The 23,254-nt window shown below is 47.1% G+C and overlaps 3 protein-coding genes across 3 annotated transcripts; 1 reads left to right on the forward strand and 2 right to left on the reverse strand.

The window, feature by feature from the left end:
- Window positions 1-4,923: 4,923 nt before the first annotated feature.
- HD556DRAFT_1312969 (uncharacterized protein) lies at window positions 4,924-5,657 on the reverse strand (the record flags this gene model as incomplete). The annotated part of the gene is made up of 4 exons (XM_041300743.1): window positions 4,924-5,048; window positions 5,100-5,192; window positions 5,231-5,363; window positions 5,619-5,657. 4 exons carry the CDS (start codon window positions 5,655-5,657, stop codon window positions 4,924-4,926), a joined length of 390 nt encoding a protein of 129 aa, XP_041154510.1.
- Window positions 5,658-8,823: 3,166 nt separating this feature from the next.
- On the forward strand, window positions 8,824-10,848 carry HD556DRAFT_1410848 (serine carboxypeptidase S28-domain-containing protein). The gene is given in 10 exon segments (XM_041304161.1): window positions 8,824-9,081; window positions 9,132-9,176; window positions 9,229-9,523; window positions 9,573-9,629; window positions 9,689-9,873; window positions 9,939-10,114; window positions 10,151-10,156; window positions 10,175-10,197; window positions 10,248-10,334; window positions 10,382-10,848. The coding sequence occupies 10 exon segments, from the start codon at window positions 8,835-8,837 to the stop codon at window positions 10,551-10,553; spliced, it is 1,293 nt and encodes a 430-aa protein (XP_041154511.1). The 5' UTR covers window positions 8,824-8,834; the 3' UTR covers window positions 10,554-10,848.
- Window positions 10,849-20,229: 9,381 nt separating this feature from the next.
- On the reverse strand, window positions 20,230-20,658 carry HD556DRAFT_1247271 (uncharacterized protein; the record flags this gene model as incomplete). Its single annotated transcript, XM_041298689.1, has 1 exon — window positions 20,230-20,658. A coding segment is annotated over one exon (429 nt), but the record flags the coding sequence as incomplete, so codon positions are not given.
- Window positions 20,659-23,254: the final 2,596 nt, after the last annotated feature.

Consider the following 23,254-nt stretch of genomic DNA (forward strand, 5'->3'; position numbering starts at 1 on the left):
TATGCGTGATTGTTGATGACACAAGCTCCTTGTACTCTACACTCGTTTTGAAGGCGCTTGTTTGCAGGCTGTGTTGAGGTTGATAACGCGAGGGCAAGGCTAAACGAATATATCTCAGTCTCTAGTCAGTAGGACAGGACTCTTGGTATGTACCTAAACGAATATCTAATAGTAGGTTCATCAATATACAGGCAGTCTAAGTGGGTATCTGTACTCACATCTCAGTCTCTAGTCAGTAGGACAGGACTGAGATGTTTCTATCTCAACGACTCGTTTTGTAAGTAAATTTTCTGTCCGCAAATGAATATCATACGATTAATCTTCTAGCGCTGCGCCCAGCGCGGGAACTTCCGAACCGAGACTGCGTTCGTACCTTGCATCTCGGCGCCAATCTCAACACTCCCCCTCGAACGCAACTTCTCGATTCAGCTCACAATCATCACCACCTAGGCCCCGCTAATTCCCAACGACATCTTCGAACGTAATTTCTCCAGGCGTGGCCGTGGCAGCGCTTTAGTGAGGATATCAGCAAGATTGTCGTCAGTGGGACAATATTCGAGATGGAGGGTGCCATTTTTGACGAGTTCGCGGATATAATGGTATCGGATGTCGATATGCTTGGTGCGTCCGTGAAATTTATTGTTTGATGCCAGCGCTATAGCCCCTTGATTGTCGCAATATACAGGAATTGAATCTGGAGTCGGTCCATACAACTCGTCCAAAAGAGCTTGTATGAATAGGATCTCGCGAGCAACGCTGGTGAGCGCTATATACTCTGCCTCGGCCGTCGAGAGTGCAATTAACGACTGCTTTCTGGCACTCCAGGCCACCGGCCCACCATTTAACAGGACAACATACCCTGTTATCGAGTGCCGATGAGGCTGGGACGCCCAATCCGCGTCTACGAAGGCTTCTATGCCCGTGTCAGTTAATCCTAAGGTAAGCTGCATGTTCTTGGTAGCTTGGAGATGACGGATGATTTGTTTGACAGCCTTCCAGTGTGTCCATCCCGGGTTTCGCATGAATTTCGACAGTATTGCCACTGGAAATGCGATATCAGGGCGTGTACTGACTGCTGCATACATCAGCGAGCCGATGGCTCGCTGATAAGGTACGTCCTTCATATCTTCCAGCTCTGCCTGTGTTGATGGAGACTGATCTGTGGACAAGATTTCACCAGGGTTCATTGGTGTGTATGCAGGCATAGCGTCTTGCATGCGAAATCGTTGTAGGATGGTCTCGACGTATGCTTGCTGGGATAGGGTGAATCCTAATAACCACCCAAGCTCCCCTAGATCGGTGATTTCGAAATGTTTTCGAAGTTGGTCCTTAAACCATTCGATATGCTTCGTGTACCTCGAAGTGATGGCCATGTCGTCAACTGAACTAGTTATGACCATGTGCTCGTCCTTCCTATGACGATAGTACACTGCCCTATCAACCTCCGAGCGCTTGAATCCGGTGTCCAGGAAGAATCTTTCGAGTTCTTCCGACCATTCGAACCCTGCCTGTTTAAGGCCATACAAACTTCGCAAAAGTTTCAGTACTTTGTTCTCGTCTCCCGGCTTTAGGTATCCTGGTGGGGCTCGCATATATATGTCATCTTTGAGCGGTGCATTAAGGTAAGCACTTTTGATATCGACTTGATGAACCTCCCAGTCCTGACGTGCTGCCATTGATAGTACCGTTCGGATGGTGGTCATATGCGATGTAGGTGCGAACGTCTCCGAATAATCTAGCCCTTCTTTCTGCCGCTGACCATTTGCTACTAAACGTGCCCGCAGTTTCAACTTCTCGCCATTTGGGCCTCGCTTGGTGGCTAGCATGAAGTGGCATGGTATTATGTTGGCTCCAGGTGGTGCGTCTACTATCTCCCATGCGTCTAACCTTTCGAGCTGACCTATCTCATAGTCAATAGCTTCTTGCCATTCTTCGGCATCCGGTCCACTCAATGCTTCCTTTAGCGTTGGTTCTGGCTCGGCGGCTGCAAGTGCCCAATGGATTAGCGAGGTAGGCTCTAGGCTCTCATCTGCTTCTGCTGCGACTGAGGCTCTCTCCCCCTCATGTAGTGCACGATAGTAGCCTGCTGGTGGACGTACGCGAGTTTGTCTAGGTGTTGGTGGTGTGGGAAGTGGTTGCGCAACTTGAGGTGGGGTTTTTGGCACTTCTGGTGTCGGTTTGATGTGCTGGACGTGGTTCAAGGTTCGTGGCTCTTGCACAGGTACCTCAGACTCCCCCTCGGCCAGTACATCATCAGCTGCATGTACCATTGTTGGGACGAAGCTGATGTTTCGCTCAACAGAAACCCATCTCTTCGCAGGCCAATATACTCGAGATGCCTTGCTCTCGAGATCAACACCTACAAACACGGCTTCTTCAGCTCGCGGTTCGAGTTTTGCAGCATGTGGGAGATGAACGAAAATCCTCCCCCCAAATTCGTGTGCGCGGGATAGATCTGGACGATGACCATGAATTAGGTCATACGGTGTGTGTCCGGGGATGGCATGGGAAGGTAAATGATTCTTCAACCATGTAGCATAGTTAACCGCTTCTGCCCACAGGAATTTCGGCATATTCTTTGCAATTAGCATAGCTCGTGCCAACTCGACCAATGTGCGATTCAGACGCTCCGCAACCCCATTTTGTTGCGGCGAGTCATGAGCAGTAAGTTCTCGCTTGATTCCCTTCTCTTGCAGGTACACATTGAAGTTAGAGCTTAGGTATTCGCCACCACGGTCCGAACGAAGGACCTTGATCTTCGCGCTATCATGCTGCCTGGTAAGCCTCGCTTCATATGTCTTGAATGCCGCTAATGCCTCGCTTTTCTGCTTTAGGAACATGACCTGTGTTTCACGCGAGAAGTCGTCGGTGAAACTTATATAATACAGGCACCCATTGATTGTTGCTGTCTGCGCCGGTCCCCAAAGGTCAGTATGGATTAATTCCCCATACTTTTTGGCTCTGTTTGGTGACTCCTTCGGGAATGGCTGACGTGTAGCCTTTGCTTGAGTACAGGCTTCGCAAAATTCTGGCTTTGAGGTGGAGTCAAGCTCGACACCTTCAATAAGGCCTTTCGTGATGGCATCAACAATCGCGGCCTGAGATACGTGGCCTAGGGCACGATGTAAGTCGCTAATGGTGAGTTTGGTCTTGGCAATGTTTGCGTGCTGATGAGGACTTGCAGCGATACTATATAGTCCATTTATTTGTGGAATTTCGGCAATGACTTTTCGTGTTGGAGCGGGGGATAGGATTTTGCACATGGCATCTTCGAAATGGACTGCAAGACCGGCTGCAGCAATACGATTTGTCGAGATCAAGGTAAAAGCCATCTTCGGGGTGTAGAGAGTGTCCTTGAGTGTAACTCTGGTGCTTGTTTTTCCTAATGGTAAGTCTATTTCGATGTTTCCGCGACCAACAGCACTAATACTTGATCCGTCAGCAGTGTGCACCTCCTGCGGCTCGATTTGGACGAAGCTCGTGAATTTTGAGCGATCAGGACAAAAATGAGATGTCGCGCCGGAGTCAACAATTGCTCCACGGTGTTCGACTGGTATGTTGATCTGTTTTGCTACACTTGCCAAGTCTGATGTGGCAAATGCATAGTTCTCTCCTGCTGTTGTCGTGCTAGAGGACTGGGTGGCTGCATTGGCAGCTGGCTTCTGTGAGCGTCCATTCCTTTGTCCCCGTCTTTTAGGTCCCTGACCCTCTTTGCCTCCGCCTTTACTCCAGCAGTCTGCTTTAACATGTCCGACATTATTGCAGTTGTAGCAGGTGACACTCGAGCTTCCACCACCATTTCGGCCCTTCGACCTATCTGGTTTTGCGCCCGCAGTCAAAGCTGTGTTCCCTCCCTTCTTCGACACTGTTGGGTTCATAATAACCCGGTGCTCGTACTCTTCCGAGACAATGCCCATGATCTCTTCTGGTGAGAGTACTTTCTTCGAGACGCGAGCTGCTGCATTCATTGATGATAGGATAGGACGATAAGACTCTGGTAGCGACCCCATAATTATGGCCGCGAAATCTTTGTCGTCGAGTGATGCTCCCATGCTGGCTAGCGATTCACGTAGCCGCATTAGCTCTCCAAGGTGAGCTTTTACATCCCCTCCTTCCTCGCATCGAGTCTCTTGTAACCGACGGCGTAGGTCTATCTGGACAAAATCACTTTTGCCCTCGTGTATGGTCCGAATCTCCTCCCATATCTTCGAGGCACTGTCCAGCTTTTGGACACGCAGCAGTAGCCGATCCGTGATCGTGCTAAAGATGTGCTGCTTGACGAGTGAGTTTTTCATATAGAACTCATCAATTTTCTTGTCCAGGTCCTCGACTTCAGCATCAGTGGCCGTTGTACCATCTGGCTTCTTTGGTTTGCTCGTTATTGGATCAATCGTGTAAGGCACTGGCTTTGCCGCGCGCCCATCGACATAACGCATCAGACCTCTGGCGCCGATCACTGTCAATATTCTCTCCTTGTAAGTTATCCAGTTTGTTCCGTCTTCGGCAAGCTGGGGAATGTTGAATAATGAGGATCCGGCACTGGGGAGCATTGTATCCATTGCTGAAGCAGCAGGGCTCATAACCTGTTGAGGTTGATAACGCGAGGGCAAGGCTAAACGAATATATCTCAGTCTCTAGTCAGTAGGACAGGACTCTTGGTATGTACCTAAATGAATATCTAATAGTAGGTTCATCAATATACAGGCAGTCTAAGTGGGTATCTGTACTCACATCTCAGTCTCTAGTCAGTAGGACAGGACTGAGATGTTTCTATCTCAACGACTCGTTTTGTAAGTAAATTTTCTGTCCGCAAATGAATATCATACGATTAATCTTCTAGCGCTGCGCCCAGCGCGGGAACTTCCGAACCGAGACTGCGTTCGTACCTTGCGTCTCGGCGCCAATCTCAACAGGCTGCGCTTCTCAATCACATAAGAGCTCGGTGATAGTACCGAGTGTACGAAATGGTGCGTTTTCCAGTTGTGTATCAATAACCTGTCGAATGTCATGTGCTACTTCGGATGGACTAAGATACTGCTGGCGCAGCTCTGCAAAAAGAGTTAAGCATGTCGATGCTCAGTACATTAGTGGGGGCTTACTTTGAGTCGGAACGTCAGTGGCATCATCCAATTTGGTCATCATGATTTGGAAGGCCTGGATTGCTTCATCATAGCATTGTGCACCATGAAGCGCTGTGTACTTCAAATAGATGAAGGTTGAGTTCAATGACCTAGAAATGCCGCATGGGTTGAAGATCGGCGGCCGGAGGACACCTCGGATATCCGACCGTCCGACCTCACGGCACCGGCCCAAAATTTAAACTCCTCCCTTCTGCTGGTGGCACGCCACTCCAAAATCGACCACTATATCAAACATCACCGGGCCAGACTCATCAAAGCAGTCGCGAGTCTAGTAAGGGTAACTGGGCAACTGACAGGTATTTTTACTCTAAGCGCCGTACCAGCTGTCATGATTACAACCCTTCTTAACAACTTCTTCATGGGCTGCCGCCTTTTGCATCATGAAGCCTTGAGGATGCCTACCTTAATAACGGGATTCTGTTAGGTAGTTGCACCCGCTTTTTCCTTCTCTATGTCATCCGTTACTTCTCCACTCACCAAGGCATGGTTATGGATAGTGGCCCTGATAGCTGTCATCGCTGCACTCCAAGAGACTCCAAAATACACCTGCATATATAATAGCCATTATCATCATGTGCCTCGGGGCCTTTGATTGAGCACTTACTTTCTTTGCTTTAACGCATGTTTAGGTGAGATCAGATGAATAATGCTCATGCCTAGGATCTGTGCTCGGTTTCTGCCTACTTCGGGAGCCCCTGCAGTGGTGGAAAAGTATGGCTTTTGATTTCTTGATGTGCCTTGACCCGCCAATTTTATTTTTCGGGCAGATCCTGGGATCGATGCTATCCCTGTGGATGCGCGCAGCGCGATATATAGGTCCCTCTGCTCGACGGAGCCAAACCTTGCCAATGTGGCAATACAGTAGCCTACTCGCTGCCGAGCGCCCCCGGCGTTTGTTATGGCGTCACAGTCGAGAGGTGAGTTGGATCGACTTGCAAGAATGCTCGACTTCACGGTATTTCAAAGCTGGAGTTCATAGAAATTCAATCGATTCACGTCTTCTACCCAGCCGTCAGTCTGCGACCTTATATCATTAAACCTTGAACTTCGTTTTACCATTAGACGTGGAGACCATTCCAACTGGCATCTTGGTTCAGAATGCGGCTTACCTGGATGTTGTCAGTAGATGCAGCATCCTAAATTCCCAATTGTTATACCTCAAGGTAACCAGTAACATGTTCAACACCACAGCGGCGGGACTGGACGCAGGTCGGCCTCACATAATTTTTCTGTGGTATAAACCTTGTTGCTCGCTTTCTTGTAGATTTACTAGAATCTAATGCAACCAAGTGTTCACTAGCGTACCCACATCGACCACAAGCGTGGGGTCCTCGATGCCTGCTCCAAGCAAAGTATCTCCAATGCCTATTTCAGACGGCAGGACTTTCGTCGCCTAATTCGAAAAACTCGAATGTTGGGACTACAGTCGGGAGTGTCGAAGGAGGAATTGTCGGAGTTGGAGCCATCGCGGGTTTCACAGCATGAGTTTCTGTCAGGTCCCTTGTGTCGTGGGAGTGTCATTGTCCACCTTCAAGCTTCAGTAACCAACACCAAGTTACACAGCCTCTATGTTTCCGATAACGTTTGTGGCGCATCATGCATCATGCTCGGCTTCTTCTGCAGGGTGGCACTTTCTCACCACCTTTTCCCCTTCCGTTCTAACTACCACATTGACCAGCAACCGCCAGTCAAATTTCAGGTTTTCTCCAGCAGTTGCGTTTTCCGGAGGCCTAAACACTCGGACATTGATGTGTGGAGAAAAGAGTGGCACAACGCACATTTGGTGTTATAGGCAGCGTGACGACATGTGTCGGACGTTGGCGTAATTTGACTGGTCTAAGATAGGCGTCACTCGTATCCAACACCCTTACATAATCGTAACCCTAACCCTAAAAATGGCCAAACCTTCGACTTGAAAATTTTCAACAGTTGAGATTGAGACTGCAGAAAGATTAGTGACGAGTTTGTTATTAGTACATGTAGTAACACTATATACCGGTGCATTAGGCCTTTCTCAGTGCATGACGTCATAGAGTCCGAGTTGAGTTTCCGGTGTAATGCTTTGTTCTATACAGTCAGAAAGTAGTTTACAAGGCCATGGGATGCGAGGGAATGATTTTCAAGTTTTCGGCACACCAACTTTTGGCCGCTTATATAATACATCACGTGATATGTGCCTGGGCAGGACAAGGAGGAGAAGTAGTGTTGCCGCCGGTGTGAGTTGAAATCGAGTTAACATCGACTCGACTCGGAAATCTACGCAACTCATGGCAACTGCCCCATGCGGTGTAAACATCGAGTTGCACTGCGAGTTGGTGATTGACATATCGAGAAGACTTTCCCATAAGCTTCCCTGGTATCTGATCAATGTTACTGTAAGTCTCTATAATCTTGCCGACTGTAGCTCGAGTATTTCATGCAATCTTGAGCACTTCTCCAGTGCTTTACACCTCGCCATTATACCCCGTCAATATGTCTGCCCTACTTGCTTCGTCGGTCCATATAAAATCAAAAAATTTCTACTTTTTTACACATGAGTTCTTTACTACCATGTACATGCCCACATGACTGTAGAAATGTATAATTCTGTTTCTGCCAAATATAGCTATTTATGCGCCAATAAATTTGACTTGCTAAACCAGAAAGAGATAGATCTGAGCCCGTTGATTGGTGGACTTAATTCCCGAACAACATCCAAACTCGCTAGTTGCACTGGTGTGTAACTCGATACAACTCGAATCGTTTACTTGTTCGAGTTCGCTAGCACCGCATCACACCGCGTCGACTTGCGGCAACACTAAGGAGAAGGCAGCAAAAATCAGGGATATTACACACATAAAGCATCTCTCAATGGGTGTAAAGTCTAAAGCTAATAAGGCTTGTCTCAAAAATATTCAGTCTGCACTTTCCAGGTCCCACAAAGCCACGGTCGAAGATGTCTCTGACTCTGAGGAGGACTCCAGCTGCAGTGATTCCGAGGATGATATGGAGTTCAGTGTGGAAGAAGAGGGAGATATACAGGATGAAGCAGCACTTCTCACATTCTCAGAAATCCTCTTTCATGCACAGAATACTGCTGCCGAAGGGGAAAGACAGAGGTCAAAAGATACCGGAAGGCCAAAGCATTACACCGGAAACTCAACTCGGACTCTATGACGTCATGCACTGAGAAAGGCCTAATGCACCGGTATATAGTGTTACTACATGTACTAATAACAAACTCGTCACTAATCTTTCTGCAGTCTCAATCTCAACTGTTGAAAATTTTCAAGTCGAAGGTTTGGCCATTTTTAGGGTTAGGGTTACGATTATGTAAGGGTGTTGGATACGAGTGATGCCTATCTTACAGAACTCTCTTCAGTTCACAGAACAGGGCGGTCACGTAACTCGAGAGGAACTCGACAAGAAGCTTGAGAAAATGGGCGGGAGCTTCCCTGAGGAAGCAGATAGGTTAGCACATGTAAAGAAACCCGAATTGAATGGCTGTGGAAAAGTGCTGGCTGGCTGTCAATCCATCATCGGGTCCTTTTAGAATCAACCGAACCCAACTGACACACTTGCAGCTACGTCCAATATTTCTTACGCGTCGAGGAACAGTGCATATATCCACTTACGCATCCTCCCCATGACTATAAAAAGGCTTTGCTCGACCGTGTTGTCTAATCCTATCCTTGCGACCGAGGGTTAGGCATCATGTGGGCCCTTACGTCTCTCCTACTTGCAGGCATCGCCCAAGCAGCTATCCCTAATGCCATGCTTCGTGGCAAGCATTCCCTCCCAAAACTTCCACTGCCTGAACGCTTCCTCACTTCATCGAATGACACAACGCTCCCACCCATTACGACCGTCTATCATTTTGACCAGCTCATAGACCACAATAATCCAGGCATTGGAACGTTCCAGCAGCGATACTGGATGAACTGGGAGTTTTATGAGCCCGGTATGTAGCGAGGATCGAGGTGTGCTCGATGTTAATGAGATTCATTGAAGGTGGCCCCATTATCTTGATGACGCCTGGAGAATCTAACGCAGATGGTGAGTGCCATATTACTCAATTGTGACTTTCTCTCAAGCACTTGATTTTTAGGCTCCGAGATCTTCACTACCAATGAAACTATCAACGGTCTCATCGCTCAACAACAGAATGGTGCAGCTATCATCATCGAACATCGTTTCTTTGGCTATTCCAACCCATACGACAACCTCACGTCACAATCTCTCGCGCTCCTCACCATCCAGCAGGCCATTGATGATCTTGTGTATTTTGCGACCACAGCCGACCTTCCCATGCCTGGGGGTGATGCTGTCAAACCAGGTCAGGCACCGTGGATCCTGGTCGGAGGAAGTTATTCAGGAGCCCTCACGAGTTGGATAATGGTCAAGTGAGCCAAAAAATACCTCTATTGTTTCAGTATAGTGACAGACACAAAGCAAACCGGGAATTTTCTGGGCTGGATATTCATCATCTGGCGTCGTAGAGGCAATAACGTACGTTGCTTTGATGCAATCACTGTTCATTTCTTGTTAATGGCTCTCGACCAAAACAGCAACTATTATAAATATTTTACCCCAATTCACGAGCACATGCCACAGAACTGTTCTTCTGATGTAGAAGCAGTGATCTCCTACCTAGATCACATGTACGCGGTTGGTGACACTGCTGGAATCCAGACGCTCAAGGAGGCATTTGGCCTCGGTGATGTTGTTCATGTAGAAGATTTTGCCAACGCACGTGAGTCGTCCTCTTTGACAGAGAATACATATTTATTACCTTACTGACCCTACTCGGACCAACAGTTCAAAGTAACCTGTTCGATTGGCAATCTCTACAGCCTACTGTTGGCCCAGGAGCAATGTTCTTCCAATTCTGCGATGCACTCGAGGTCAAGAACGGTGTCAGTGCCGGACCTGAGGGATGGGGACTTGAAAACGCCATCTCCTCTTGGGGAAACTTCTGGAATAATACATACCACAAACATAGTAGGCGCCGGTCCCCTTGATTTCCGATTGACATAGCTAAACTTGATAGTAAAGTCTGTGGATCTACTGATGCTGAGTACGTATCCTTGGGACCTAGTCGTTCGGATTGGCTGACTGTGACACTAGAACTTGTCTTGGAACGTATGACACGAGCGAGTCCTATTGGACTAATGCCACCGTAGATAATGCAAACAGGTCGTGGTTCTGGATCGTGTAGGTATTCTCATTCGCTTCAATGTCCACGCTGACAGCCATTCCAGGTGTAACCAAGTCGGATGGTATCAGGTTGGCCCTCCCGAGTGCGAGCCTGCCGTCGTGAGCCGCACCCTCCAACCCATTCAAGTCGGATGGCAGGTTGGCCCTCCCGAGTGCGAGCCTGCCATCGTGAGCCGCATCCTCCAACCCGTTTATCAGCAGGTATGTACAGTATAACTTGAAAGATGACCATTCGTCGATATCATTGTCAGCGTCAATGCGTCAACATGTTCCCTGAAGCATTCGCCTCCCCACCTGAGCCTACCACGGAGGAGACGAACGCAATGTACGGTGGTTGGGATGCGAGCGTCCCGCGTCTCTTCTTCGCGAATGGCATGCGTGACCCTTGGCGCGAGGCAACTGTCTCTGCTGATGGGCTGAATAAGCCTAACACTACCAGTAGGCCTATCTATGTGGGGGATGGATTCCACTGTACAGATTTGGTGGTACAAGATGGCATTGTAGATCCGACAGTCGCGGCCGTGCAGGAAGCAGGATTGATGTACATGAAAGAGTGGCTTGCTGAGTGGAAGCCTTCTGCTTGATGGACCACCATAGATATTTTTGTGTCTAAAAGATCTAATTTTTTGCCTTCCTTTGACAGTATTACTTTATGTTGAATTTGGAATCGATGGTGAATGGCAACCACGCGAACGCGGTGAAAAAAAAAGAAGATTACTCCGTATGTCGTAAATCAAATCATATAGCAATTGGTTAGTCCGGATGAATTATGGGTGATGGATTGTGGTTCTGTTGTGAGCTAGCTAGTGGATGACTTTCCGCAGGCTCGAAATATTCTGATTAGAATATCATATCATAAATTTGACCGTATTAGGCAGGTGTGCCGCGATGCCGCTGTTCATTTCCTGTCAATTTGCAAACATGTGTCGGTCACTAACGCCAACAATATCCGCTGACATAATCCACCTTGCTCGACATGCATGCCATGCACCACAACACCTTGCGCAGTGATACCAAGCTACGTTCTCAACCTTTCATCCATTGTGCTAATATATCTATCTCCTGGCTCTATTTAGATGACACCTGGTGCTCAGAATGACATACTCGATTGTCTATGTGCACTAATGAACTTCCTACCCTCCGGTGCCTCCAATCTTGCTCGATTCATCCTAGCGTCTGGCTCCAACCGATCCTCGCCCTCTGTCAACGAAATTTTCCTTACAACACCTCAATATAGATTTGGCACGCTCATAGTCTGTCTGTTTTGCCTTTGCGCGCTCGCATTGCACTGTTACCAGCCAGTCCAGCCCAGGGTCGTCGAGTTTTTTTTTTATGATGAATATCCCCACCCCTTGTGGCCGACGGCTAAACAAAGACTTGGATCATATAAAGTTCATGCATCAGTAGCCACAAGGTCAGTACTCAAACATTCAGTCCATATTCGCCCTTCCCAACTTATGACTGTCCCTATTAGCAAAATGATTCCCAAGTTGCGCTATGATAATGCAGGCAATGCATACACACATGATATCTCAGGCATTTGGCAGCCCAATCCTGGAATTGCGCAGGCCGTGACTCAGTCTGAAGACAGATACATGTCCCAGGCTTATGATGTAAGTTTTAATCATTCTCTGAGCTTCGTAACATGTACTTATCACTTTTTAGCCACATGCAGCGGCGCCCTCTATGTATCGACTCACAACTCCTGCAAACTTCTCCCAACCTTGCTTGTCACCATCACCATCACTGTCTGGATCCCACCTCCCACCACCTCACACATACCAGTACCCTGCTAATATCCCACTCCCAGAATCACTGGATAGGGACCTTCATGATCCCTTGGTAATTGCCGAGGCTCGTGGATACACACCTGCTATCAAAACTGGCGGGGTACGTCGCAAGGCTAGTAGAGCTAACAAAGGCAAGGGAAAAGATAAGGAGAATACTAACCTGGACAGTGCTGACCGCCCTCAAAAGCATGCTTGTGCTATCGAGGATGATGAAGATGGTACAAGGGCCAAACGTGGTCGGCCCAATGGCTCCAACAATTACAGTACGGCTGACGTCAAAGTGCTCCTTGACCTTGTCGAAGACGAACTTCCTCTGGGCCAGAAAGGGTGGCAACTAATACACTCGAAGTTCACACAGTGGGCAACCCGTAACGGCCGCCCTCACCGTAAAGCCGCCTCACTCGAAACTAAATTCAAACAAGTAAGTCGTACTCTATTCTATGATAGCCATCTTACATTTCAACCTTAGTTTGTAAAGACTACGAAACCTACTGGTGACGGAGTTTGTCCTCTGGATGTAACTCGTGCCCATGAGCTTGATGCACACATCAACGAACGTGCTGGTACCCGCGACCTAAATGACTCAGACTATGATGCCCACGATGACGAGTGGAATGGCAATGAACAAACCGACAAGGTGCGAAGTCTGTCTTCTCTTGAGCACACTGCAGTCGCTCGCGCCACCCGCACAGACACACCTATGCCACGTCGCTGAGGTGCAGCAGCTTCAGAGCTGCTTTCTCGCATCAGTGGGGCCTTTGACCCTGCTGTTCAGCAAGCTCGGGATGAGGATCGTGCCACTAGGTCTCTTGTGAACACGCAGCTGCTTGCCCAGGGACAGCAGCTGCGTGATGCAAATGCAGTCACAGAGAAATTGCGGACCCAACTGTTTGACTTGCAAACGAGACTATATGATACTGAACACGAGCATGACCTTACCCAGCTTCGTCTGGAGATGACACAGATGCACCAGCCTCCTCCCAACAAAGCCGCTCCAAAAACTCACCACCAGCGCAGACCCAAACCCAAACTGGCGGATTACACCTATTACCCTGATGGTGGCCAATGTGTGGTCTGGCATAGTGATCCAGATACCCTAGCATCTGATGCTTCGGACCACTCTCCATCTTCTCATCAATATACCAATCCTACTCCGCCTTTCAACTCTACTCCTTCTCCTCGCTTTGCCCACCGTCGCTGGGCATCCAGACCTCGTTCTCGTGGTGCAGGACCACCACGCAATTCCGTGATCGTTCAATCTAATAGGCAAGAGACCCAGGTGCACACAGAGCTCAAGAGTGAGGCCATGGATGATGTGGATGACCTGCCAGAGAGCAAGTCAGCTTATTGTCAATCACCAGAGGTGTAATTGCTCAAGGTACTCGCGCAGCTTAGTTCAAGTCTTGGTTTCTTACTTCCTCCGCTCAAGGCACTCGCGCAGCTTATCCAAGTCTCGGTTTCTCTCCTTCCTCCGCTCAAGGCACTCGTGCAGCTTAATTCAAGTCTCGGTTTCTCCTTCCTCCACTCAAGGCACTCGCGCAGCTTAGTTTAAGTCTCGGTTTCTCTCCTTCCTCCGCTCAAGGCATTCACGCAGCTTAGTTCAAGTCTCGTTTTCTCTCCTTCCTCCGCTCAAGGCATTCGCGCAGCTTAGTTCAAGTCTCGTTTTCTCACTCCCTCTGCTCAAGGCACTCTATGGATAGATATACCATTTTGTTGTGATAGTGTAGTGATTTAATTGAAGCCACAAGCTGTTAGTCGTACTCTAGTGTGATATGGAAACGTGCGACTCGATCTTTCTGCCTTTGCTCTGCAAACAACATGTTCTCAAAATCCCTCCAGACTGCAATATCATCATCCGTCTCCTGCCAATGTTTGAGGTACACCGTCCGTATTTGATTGATACCAACTCGGATTGCACGCAGATTGTGCAATTGCACACAGATCTCAATGAGATCGCCTCGCGAGTTTTTGTTGCCGATTTCGAGTGGTACACGCAATCTTCCAAAAGCACCTTGAAGATCACGCATGCCCCATTCAGCAGTCTGCCGGTAGGAAAGGAGTTCACGATTGAATGCCATCTGTTCATTGATCTCAGCAAGTGAGCCTTGAATACATTGGCCTTGTTTGAGAGGTGCATGAATTCGGCCCTGGATGTCATTGCTGCCACGTGGGAATGCCGTGTCAGCAACAATATAATAACCTGGGGGAGTTTCATTTTGAAGGGAGACATAGATTTGATGAGCGACATGGGAGTCATGCCAACTGCCTGGCGCATTCAAGCGTGCTGCAATAATCACTCCTGCAAGATGATTAATCAGGACTATAGCGAGTCTGGATCATTAAACTTACCTTCAGCTGAAAAGGCCAAGACGGAACTGATAAAGTGCTCTGAGAGCCACCCATTAAACGTCGCATTCTCAATGTCAACGTTATCAGACGTTTGCACAGGTAATTTGAGGCCATCGATGCTGCCGAATGCTCCTCTCAGTCTTGCGTGACGTGCCACAACAAGTTCACTGCAGCGTGCGAAATCTAGGCCTCCTGGCCATTGAATTTTGGCGTCTTGGATGGTGCAAAGTGTGCATAGCAGAAGCTTGAGACTGAAACTAAGATATTGAGTGACGGTACTGGGAATGATAGTGAAGATTTGCTGTAGGCTGATAGCATGCATAGTGGAGCTGAGATAATGTAGCACAAGCCCAAGTGCCCCTGCAGCATCAAGGGAGCGCTGATTCATTCGCGGATTTCCATGTGCATGGACATCATCACGAGGAATTGGTGTCTCATACCAGCATTGCGCAAAGCCTGTAGTAAGTAGTGAAGAGAAGGTGGACACATCCACGCCCATTGTAGTGATGAAGGCTCGGTCATTCTGGCTATTATATAGTACCTGCCATGGGGTGTCGATGCGAGGATTTGGAAGTAGTTGGGGTCGGCAAAGATATAAACAATGAGGGTGGCGAGTGTCAATGCGGTGAAGGTACAACAATTCAGAGAGTGAGTCTGAACAATGTTGGGTCTTGCAGAACCTAGCTGCTATTCGACCCTAAAGGGTTTCTGGACCAGGCTCAAGGCTCAGAGGAGAGGAAATATCATGAAAACTTGCTGAGTACTCTGACTCCTACTGGTAACTGGTGAAAAGATAACTTCCTTATGTAAGCTACAAAGGTGCCAACATAAGGTAAGGTAAAAACAGTCTCTACAAGCCCAGCCAGAAATGAATCCCTACAGCGGTCTTGTCGTGATGCCTCACTCCCAGCAACGAAAGCTGCAGCCAGGATGCGAGCTCTTTCATCATCGTCGAAAATGTCCGCCTCTTCTTCATTAAGGAGTCTGATGTACTGGACTGCAGGACTGTCCATCGCATCAAGAGCTGGACTAAATCTATTGGTTGAGCGTGCGGGGGATTATTCTAGTATAGATTAACATATCTTCGTTATTGGTCATGTTTTTGAGACTCCGAAATATTCTATTCTGGATTATTTTGCCCACGGAAAGTCATCCAGTAATTGTCACAACCCAATAACGAATTAACGCTGGGCAGAGACTAGGACTCAAACAACAAGATAATCACAAAGAGGATAAGGCAGCAGGTACGTCTCGGATTGCTCACTAGGAGATACAAGAGGTTTGAACTAAAGAACTACTGACTACAAGACACTACCTATATACACATATTTGTAACTGAGATCGAAACTGAGTCTGAACTAACTACCAATCAAATAATAAGATGATGTCGTACGATTCTATATATAACTATGATGTCATGACACGTGCCGCAGCAACTGTAAGGTTCTGGAACATTCTGTCAGGGTCGTTTGGAATAAAGTTTAGTCCGGCATACTCCGATAAATCACGTGACTCGTTCATAGGTTCTTTAGGTAACTCTACAATAGACGCCGTTGTTGGGACATCTTCAACTATAAATACTTTCTTAGTAACAGGCGCTGTGACTGGGCGCTTAAAGGACTTAGAATTTAGGAACGTATAATGGTTTGTATTTGGAACTCGTGACAGTAATGGTACTCAGAGTAGAAATTAAAACATCGCTAAAGCTTGCTAACTCTCGGCTGGAGTTGGACAAAACTCAATTAAGGTTGAAAGTAACACAGCTGAGTACACTGAGAATCGTCACAAACATTGTCATGACCCAAAAATAGGATTGTGACACATCTCATCAGGAAAAACCTCCCATTTTAACTTAGACAAAATTAAAATAATTTGACCTAAGCTCGCTAAGCTAGTAAAATTTTGACCTAAGCTCTTTAAATTTTCAAAACTTGTACATAACTAGCGCAAAGTCACAAAAGTATGTCTAGGGATTAGCGCGGGTTATTGTATCAAGAGCTCTACCCATTTTCGAACAGGTTTTGACGAGTTGCGCACGTATGCATTCAAAATAAACAAAAAACATGTACTAGTAACTACAAATTAATAATATCAACTGGCACAAGAGCTTGCAGGGGTCAACGTGGATGATCTGCGCAGGGAGGATGGATGGGAAGGCGCCGACAAGGAAACAGGAGTGCCAGACCGGCACAAGTGAGCAGGACACAGGTATGGGAGGAGCTAGCACTGCGCACGGGTGGGAAGGATAGATTTAGATTCTATGAGATGTTAGTACATGTGCATGAATGAGAAACAAATGACTCACTAAATGACTCATCTCCATGATCAAGTAGCTCATCCTATAAACATACGGAAGTAGGTGACACGGCAAGTGGTGGTACAGAGTATAGAGGCTGCATCAGACTTGTTGACATGAGCAACAAATTACAAGTCCAACATTTGCGCATATTTGTTTTTGTTTGACTCACGTGACTTTTAGCTTCAACATCCGAATGTTCAACATTGAAGCCACGTCATCCTTCCCTCTCTACCGCATCCAATCATTTGCCAACTTTGCTATGGAGGTCAAATCCTGTTGATCCTCATTCGAGCAATGACCATGCTCATTCAAGCCACCGTCCACAGTTGGTGAGTATGTCGATCCTCATTCGAGCAACGGCCATGCTGATCCAAGTCGTTGGCCACTGTTCGCAGTTTGTGAGTGTGTCGATCTTCGTTCGAGCAATGGCCATGCTCATCCAAGTCTTTGCCCACCATTCGCAGTTGGTGAGTCTGTCGATCCTTGTTCGAGCTCAAGCCACACTGATCCAAGTCGTCGTCCACCATTTGCAGTTCATGAGTTTGTCGATCCTCATTCGAGCTCGAGCCACACTGATCCAAGTCGTCGTCCACCATTTGCAGTTCATGAGTTTGTCAATCCTCATTCAAGCTCGAGCCACGCTGCCCCGCCCCCACCATTCGCACCGGCATTAGCGCATACCCCAACACCATCATCACCAATGACCACCATGCGCGAACGCCCAATGCACACCAGCAAGTGCTGACGTAGCGCGAACACTCATGGACAACACCAGGACACCGAAGATATGAAAAGGACAAGAGGCAGCACTCATTCTTGCTCATCGCACTCTTGTTCTTGCTCGCACGCAGCACATGTAGACTCGGCTCTGGATGGGGAGTCGCAGTGAGTGAGTCTGTCAATCCCCCTTCGAGCTCAAGCCATGCTGATCCCTATCCCTAAGTTGTGTTCGATCATCGTGCAGCGCCGAGTCAGACTGCTGAGGCCGATTCTAGTCATTATATTGTTTTATAGTAACATAGCGCTCATTCCTTACATCTTACACCTTACTGTACTCGTCCTGATGCCCAGTTCCAATTGAAACCTAATTGATTTGAACATTGTGTGTGATATTAAGCCTGAAAAACATGTCCAGTGCAGCTAGGATGCTCATAACTTTCAATAGGATGCTACAAAACTTTTAATAATTAGCTCTAGGATTGTAAAATTAGTGCTAATTAGCAGGGCACCAATAAAGTGTTCCTAATCATCTAATTTATCTAATTAGTGAAAGTTAGACTAATTTTCGAAAATTAGTGAAAATTAGTTCTAACTAGAGTGGGAGGTTTTTCCTAATGCTACATAGGGTTATGGTTGACCGGAGGATTTCCGGAAATGTTACAAAGACCATGAACCAAATATAACCTCGATACCGACCTTCCTGGGTACTGCTGACAGCCGAGCCAACCTTCACACAAGGTCTGCGCAAGGGACGAGCAACCAAGGAAGCAAAATGATACCACAATATTAGCTCCGTAACATGTAAGTAAGGTTAAGATCAGGTCCTGTTGACACTTCATCAACATTACATATATACCACGGTGACATCAAAATTCAACTATATATATATATCAGCAAATAAACTTGCAGCGACAGCGCAAAATATGAGCCAACCTTCGCACAAGGTCTGCGCAAGGGACGAGCAACCAAGGAAGCGAAATAATACCACAATATTAACATCAGGTCCCATCGACACTTCATCACCATTGTATGTATACCACAGGGACGTCGAAATTCAACTATATATATATTATACATCAACAAATGGATGGCGCAAAATATGAGAGCAATTCATCATTATTATCATAGTGTATCTAAAGTATAGTAGGACATGATGGAACAATCACCAAATAAGTTTGCTATGAATTGTCTTTTGCCAGTCCACGGTCACAGAGTCGAGGGATGGTGCGAGGGTCGTTGTACTCGGGTATTTTCGCAAGTCAACTTGGAGGACCTCCGTGAAAAATCTATATAAATCAATGATGAGGTCAAATTAACGCGAGAAGCAGTAAAACACACTTTTTAGTGAATTCTTCAGCTGCCTGAATCGTAGATGTATTCTTCTTAGCATCGTCCCTGAGCTCATCTAAAAGAACATCGATATAGCTCCAGTATTGATTAAATGTCCAAGTGCACTGTGTGAGTGCTGAAGGGCTGGGTTCGACCTCGTCGCCTTCTAGATCTGCTGGCACATGTGCAATGTTGCTATTCGAAGTGACTTCCTCTTGAAGCTTTGCACTCTCTGGACAACAGTCCGGAATTGAATCAGTGAAGAGCGCTAGATTAGAGTGAGCGCAAAACATGGTAGAGTTGTGAATTGACTTGCCAGAAAGGCCACACGAGACCAGTGCACTGAAGTAATCTCGGTACAGTTACCCAATAACGACCGACAAAGTGCATGAATATTTGATCCTCTATCAGCAGAAGTAACGATCTGCATTTGAGACATTAAAAATATAATAGCAGCTCAGGAATCGACAAACCTTTTGTTTCATGCTTTCACACTGCTGCATAAGCAGTTCCTTAATCATCGAGTCCAACTTATTCATAAGCTCGAGATCCTGCAGGGTGACAAGAGGTATCTTAAATACAGAAGGGTGTTTCTTTACAAATTCCTGAAAAATCATCAATTTTTATTTGTCAGATAAGGATAAAAGACTCACGAAGAGGTTCTGAGACAAGTGTGTCACATATCCCGAAAGATTGGGAGACAATAGGCATGTGCGAAGCCTGTCAGTGAGCGATTGCTTGAAGCAACATAAGAGCAGTAAACATAAGAGAGGTGGACCTGTACCTTGAATTCCGCCGAGCTAACGAGCTCACGAGCATCATCTCTTGCCTTTCGCTTGTCTAGGGCGATGAGATGTCCCATGACATTTAGTAGCATTTCCTTTTCGGTTTTCTGCATGATTGAAGTTAAGAACTGCCTATACTATGCATCCTGATGACTTACTGTAGCAAATTGGTCTAATGCATCATCGGGTAATCTGTTAGTCCTGCAAACATCCGTAGCACAAGTCTTGAGCCGCTTAATTTCAGCCTCCAGTGACTCTGTGGATTCGATCTGTCGTCTGATCCTATCACGGGTTGCAGACCCATGTGGTGTTCAAGCTGCAAGTGGGGATGACGGTGGGCTAGACATAGCAGCTCGAGGGAACAGAGGCACGGGTGCCTGTTGGAGTCGGAATTGACTGAGATAGCTCATAATCACCAAGCAGGAACCAGGCAGGCACTGTGCAATAAACACTGAACGAACAGAGAAACTCCAAGTCAACCCGGACATGATTCATTCACACGTGACCGAAAATCCTGATAGTACATTGGTAAAATCTGCATACTCGTACTCGTAACATGCACTGAGGGAAAGGAAAAAAATCTAAAAATACGATGTTGCGAATGATACATGATTGGGAAATCAGCTGGACTGGGGTGCAGGATCGACATACTCCAAGATAGCATGAAGTCCGGCGTGATTTTCAGTGATAGTGTGTCGCGCGATTATTCTTTTATATGCTTCCTTTGATACACTCTTTGGGTGCGCTACATTATCTCCCATTTCACAGATCTCTGATGGTTTCTGGACCACAAGATTCATCCCGGTGTGCGATAAGATAATTTTTTTTGTGGCAGTGTCAAGGGACAACCCTGGTGCATTCAACATTGTATGGGCAGTTTGCAAGCGCTCTGCATTTGTCTTGGAGGAAGCCAGTGCCTCTCTCCAGAGGAGTGACTGCATCACACAGAGGGCGTTCTTGCGTTTGGGAAGTCCAGACACGGTGGCTAGCTTTGCTTGCGCGAGATCAAGTAAGTGATGGAGTAAAATGCGATCCACGAGTTTGGTGTCCTAACCAATGGTTCAAACATCATTTATTCCATTAAATATGTGATACTTACCGCACCGCTGACCCACCCAGCAGCTGCAATATGCTCATCTTCAATCTCCTCGATCCTCATTAGCATGGCTATCTTCTCATTCTCGTTATGTTCCTTCTCATCCATCCTGATCTTCTTCTCCTCGAGAAGCGATGCCTCCAGGTCCTTAATCCGCGAGTTGTTCTGTTGTTGGCTATCCTCCAGGTCCTTAATCCGCAATCTGTCCTCTTCTTGCCTGTCCTCTAAGAATTTGATTTGTGATTGGTCAAGGATGTGTTCTTGCTTGAGAATGTTGGTTTGATGCTGATTATCCTTCAACTGTCGCTCCACATCCTTGGCGTATCGCTGGAACTCTTGTTTCGTATCCTCCTCCCTCCGCAGTTGATCGCGTTTAAACACCTGCATTAACTCCTGAAATTGAGCCTGTTGTTCAATCTTCATTTGCTCCTTGAATTTCAGGGCATTGTTTAGTGATAGCACCAGGTTGATCAACTCTTGATGCTTCATATGGGCGGGACTCGCCAAGGATTGGGTCATGGTTGCCGTGAGTGAGGGAGAATTGGAGGGTTGTAACTGCTGGGAGGGAATGATAGCAAGAATGTGGTTCGCCGAATCACACACGCTCTTGAGGGTCATCGAGTTATCTTCAAGCATGGCGGTACCATGGACATCTGGAGGCAACATGAATGAATATTCATGTTGACAAAAACATGCTTACTTGTGGCGAGAAGGACAGAATTTGGGTCAGGGTGAATCTCAGGTGGTTGTAACCATTCTCTGTCGAACTTGACTGTAGCGTGGCATTGAAGGGAGGCTCTTAGTTGGCCGATATTGGTGATTGAATCCCCAACCCAATAAGAGGCAGCAGTAGCCCCTTCAACATAGAATGCATGGACATCAATATTGCCAGTCATGTTGCAATGAAATCGATTTTAGTTTTTGAATCTGCAGCGAGTGGTGGTAAAGTTCACTGGTCTGAGACAACCCAACTGTGCACGACATCTATTTCTACTATCTATACTATAAATAGGACTTATCGGTTTTATCATGCTTTAAGATGGGTGATATTTTTGTTGGATCGTAATAGGTGTATTGTAGAAGTATGTACTGTAGACCTCGTCATATTCAAGGTCCCGCATGCCAGTGAGTATTTGCAGGGGAAGGAAGTGGGTACATAAGGGGGCCAGAGGAGAATACATACGGTGATGGGTACATTGGGTAATGATAGGCGCCTGCATATGCTGGCATTGGAGGAGGATGGGAAGCGGTTAGATGTACTGGTGTTGGGGGGATAGAGAATGTCGGATGTGCAAGCGGATGGAGCGGTGGTTGTGGCACTGGTGTTGGGGGGATAGAGAATGCCGGATGTGCAAGTGGATGGAGCAGTGGTTGTGGCACTGGGGATGGATGGATAGGTGGTTGAAGGGAGGGACCAGTAGCTACTTGCTGCGCCTTCTTACCCTTCTCACCTTGCTTGGGCTTATGGGTAGTGCGTTCACGTTCAAATACTGGAGGGGCGCTACCAATACATTCAGCTGGGTCTGTGGTTCCAGCCTTCTTTGCTCTGACAGCCCTTGCTGCTTTTAACCGTACTTCTTGTGAGTTTGGCAAATAAGGGAGGTCCATTGCCATGCGAAGGGGGTGGGGGATGACCTGGGATATGAGGGTGTAATTGTGCAGTGAATGGGCATTCAAAACGGCCAGTGTTTTTATGCACAAGTGATGTCTTGGTCTTCGTCGTCTCAGTGCGTTCTTGTTGTATATTGACAGATACAAACTCGCCACAGCTCGATGACGCACAGTCATGCTGTACGTTTACAGCAGATAATATGTTCTGAAATCAATGTAAATTGGCTATTTGCAAAGAATGAAGAATGGGTCACTCTTACTGAGGGCAATAGCAAGCGGTTTTCATCAGCAAGTTGCAACTGAGGTAATCACAACTGGGGGTGGATATCGGTGTAGGACACGAGCTGGCGCTGGGCTCGTATCGAGCTATTTCACAGTACATGTCAAATACCCGTCACATGCTAATCACTTCCCGATGTTATCCGACACTAACCCGCCAACCCGACATTTAGGCCGCATCGGCCGATGCAAATTCCCGCGCACTCGTCCTTCCCGTGTCTTGTCCTGTCTTGCTAGCCCCACTAGGTGCGTAGTTCATTAATTCACACATTACTCACGTCGTAGCAAGCGCTATTACATGTTTTCCCATAGTCCGCAGCACCTCATGTTTATTTACATGTACTTCGGATCCGAAATCATCGGCCGCTATCTTCGCCTATGGGTTCCGCATTTCTACGTACTTACATATATATTGGACTGACCTCGAGCATTATTCATTATCCAAGGCAGTTCCCCGACGCTTAGTGGTCAAATCCGATATTTCATAGTTCTTAGTTGATATTGCGAATATCATCGCTCTTTCATTATCCGTATCAATCATCGTTGTCATCACGCATACCGCTCGCTTTTCCGACGCTCGCATAACGCGTCACTATTAGTTTCCGCATACCCGACCCGAATCTGACTATCCGACCCGACAAACCCGACGCTTTTGCATC

The sequence above is a fragment of the Suillus plorans genome, assembly GCF_016647745.1.
Source record: "Suillus plorans strain S12 chromosome Unknown HD556scaffold_83, whole genome shotgun sequence".
NCBI lineage: Eukaryota > Fungi > Basidiomycota > Agaricomycetes > Boletales > Suillaceae > Suillus > Suillus plorans.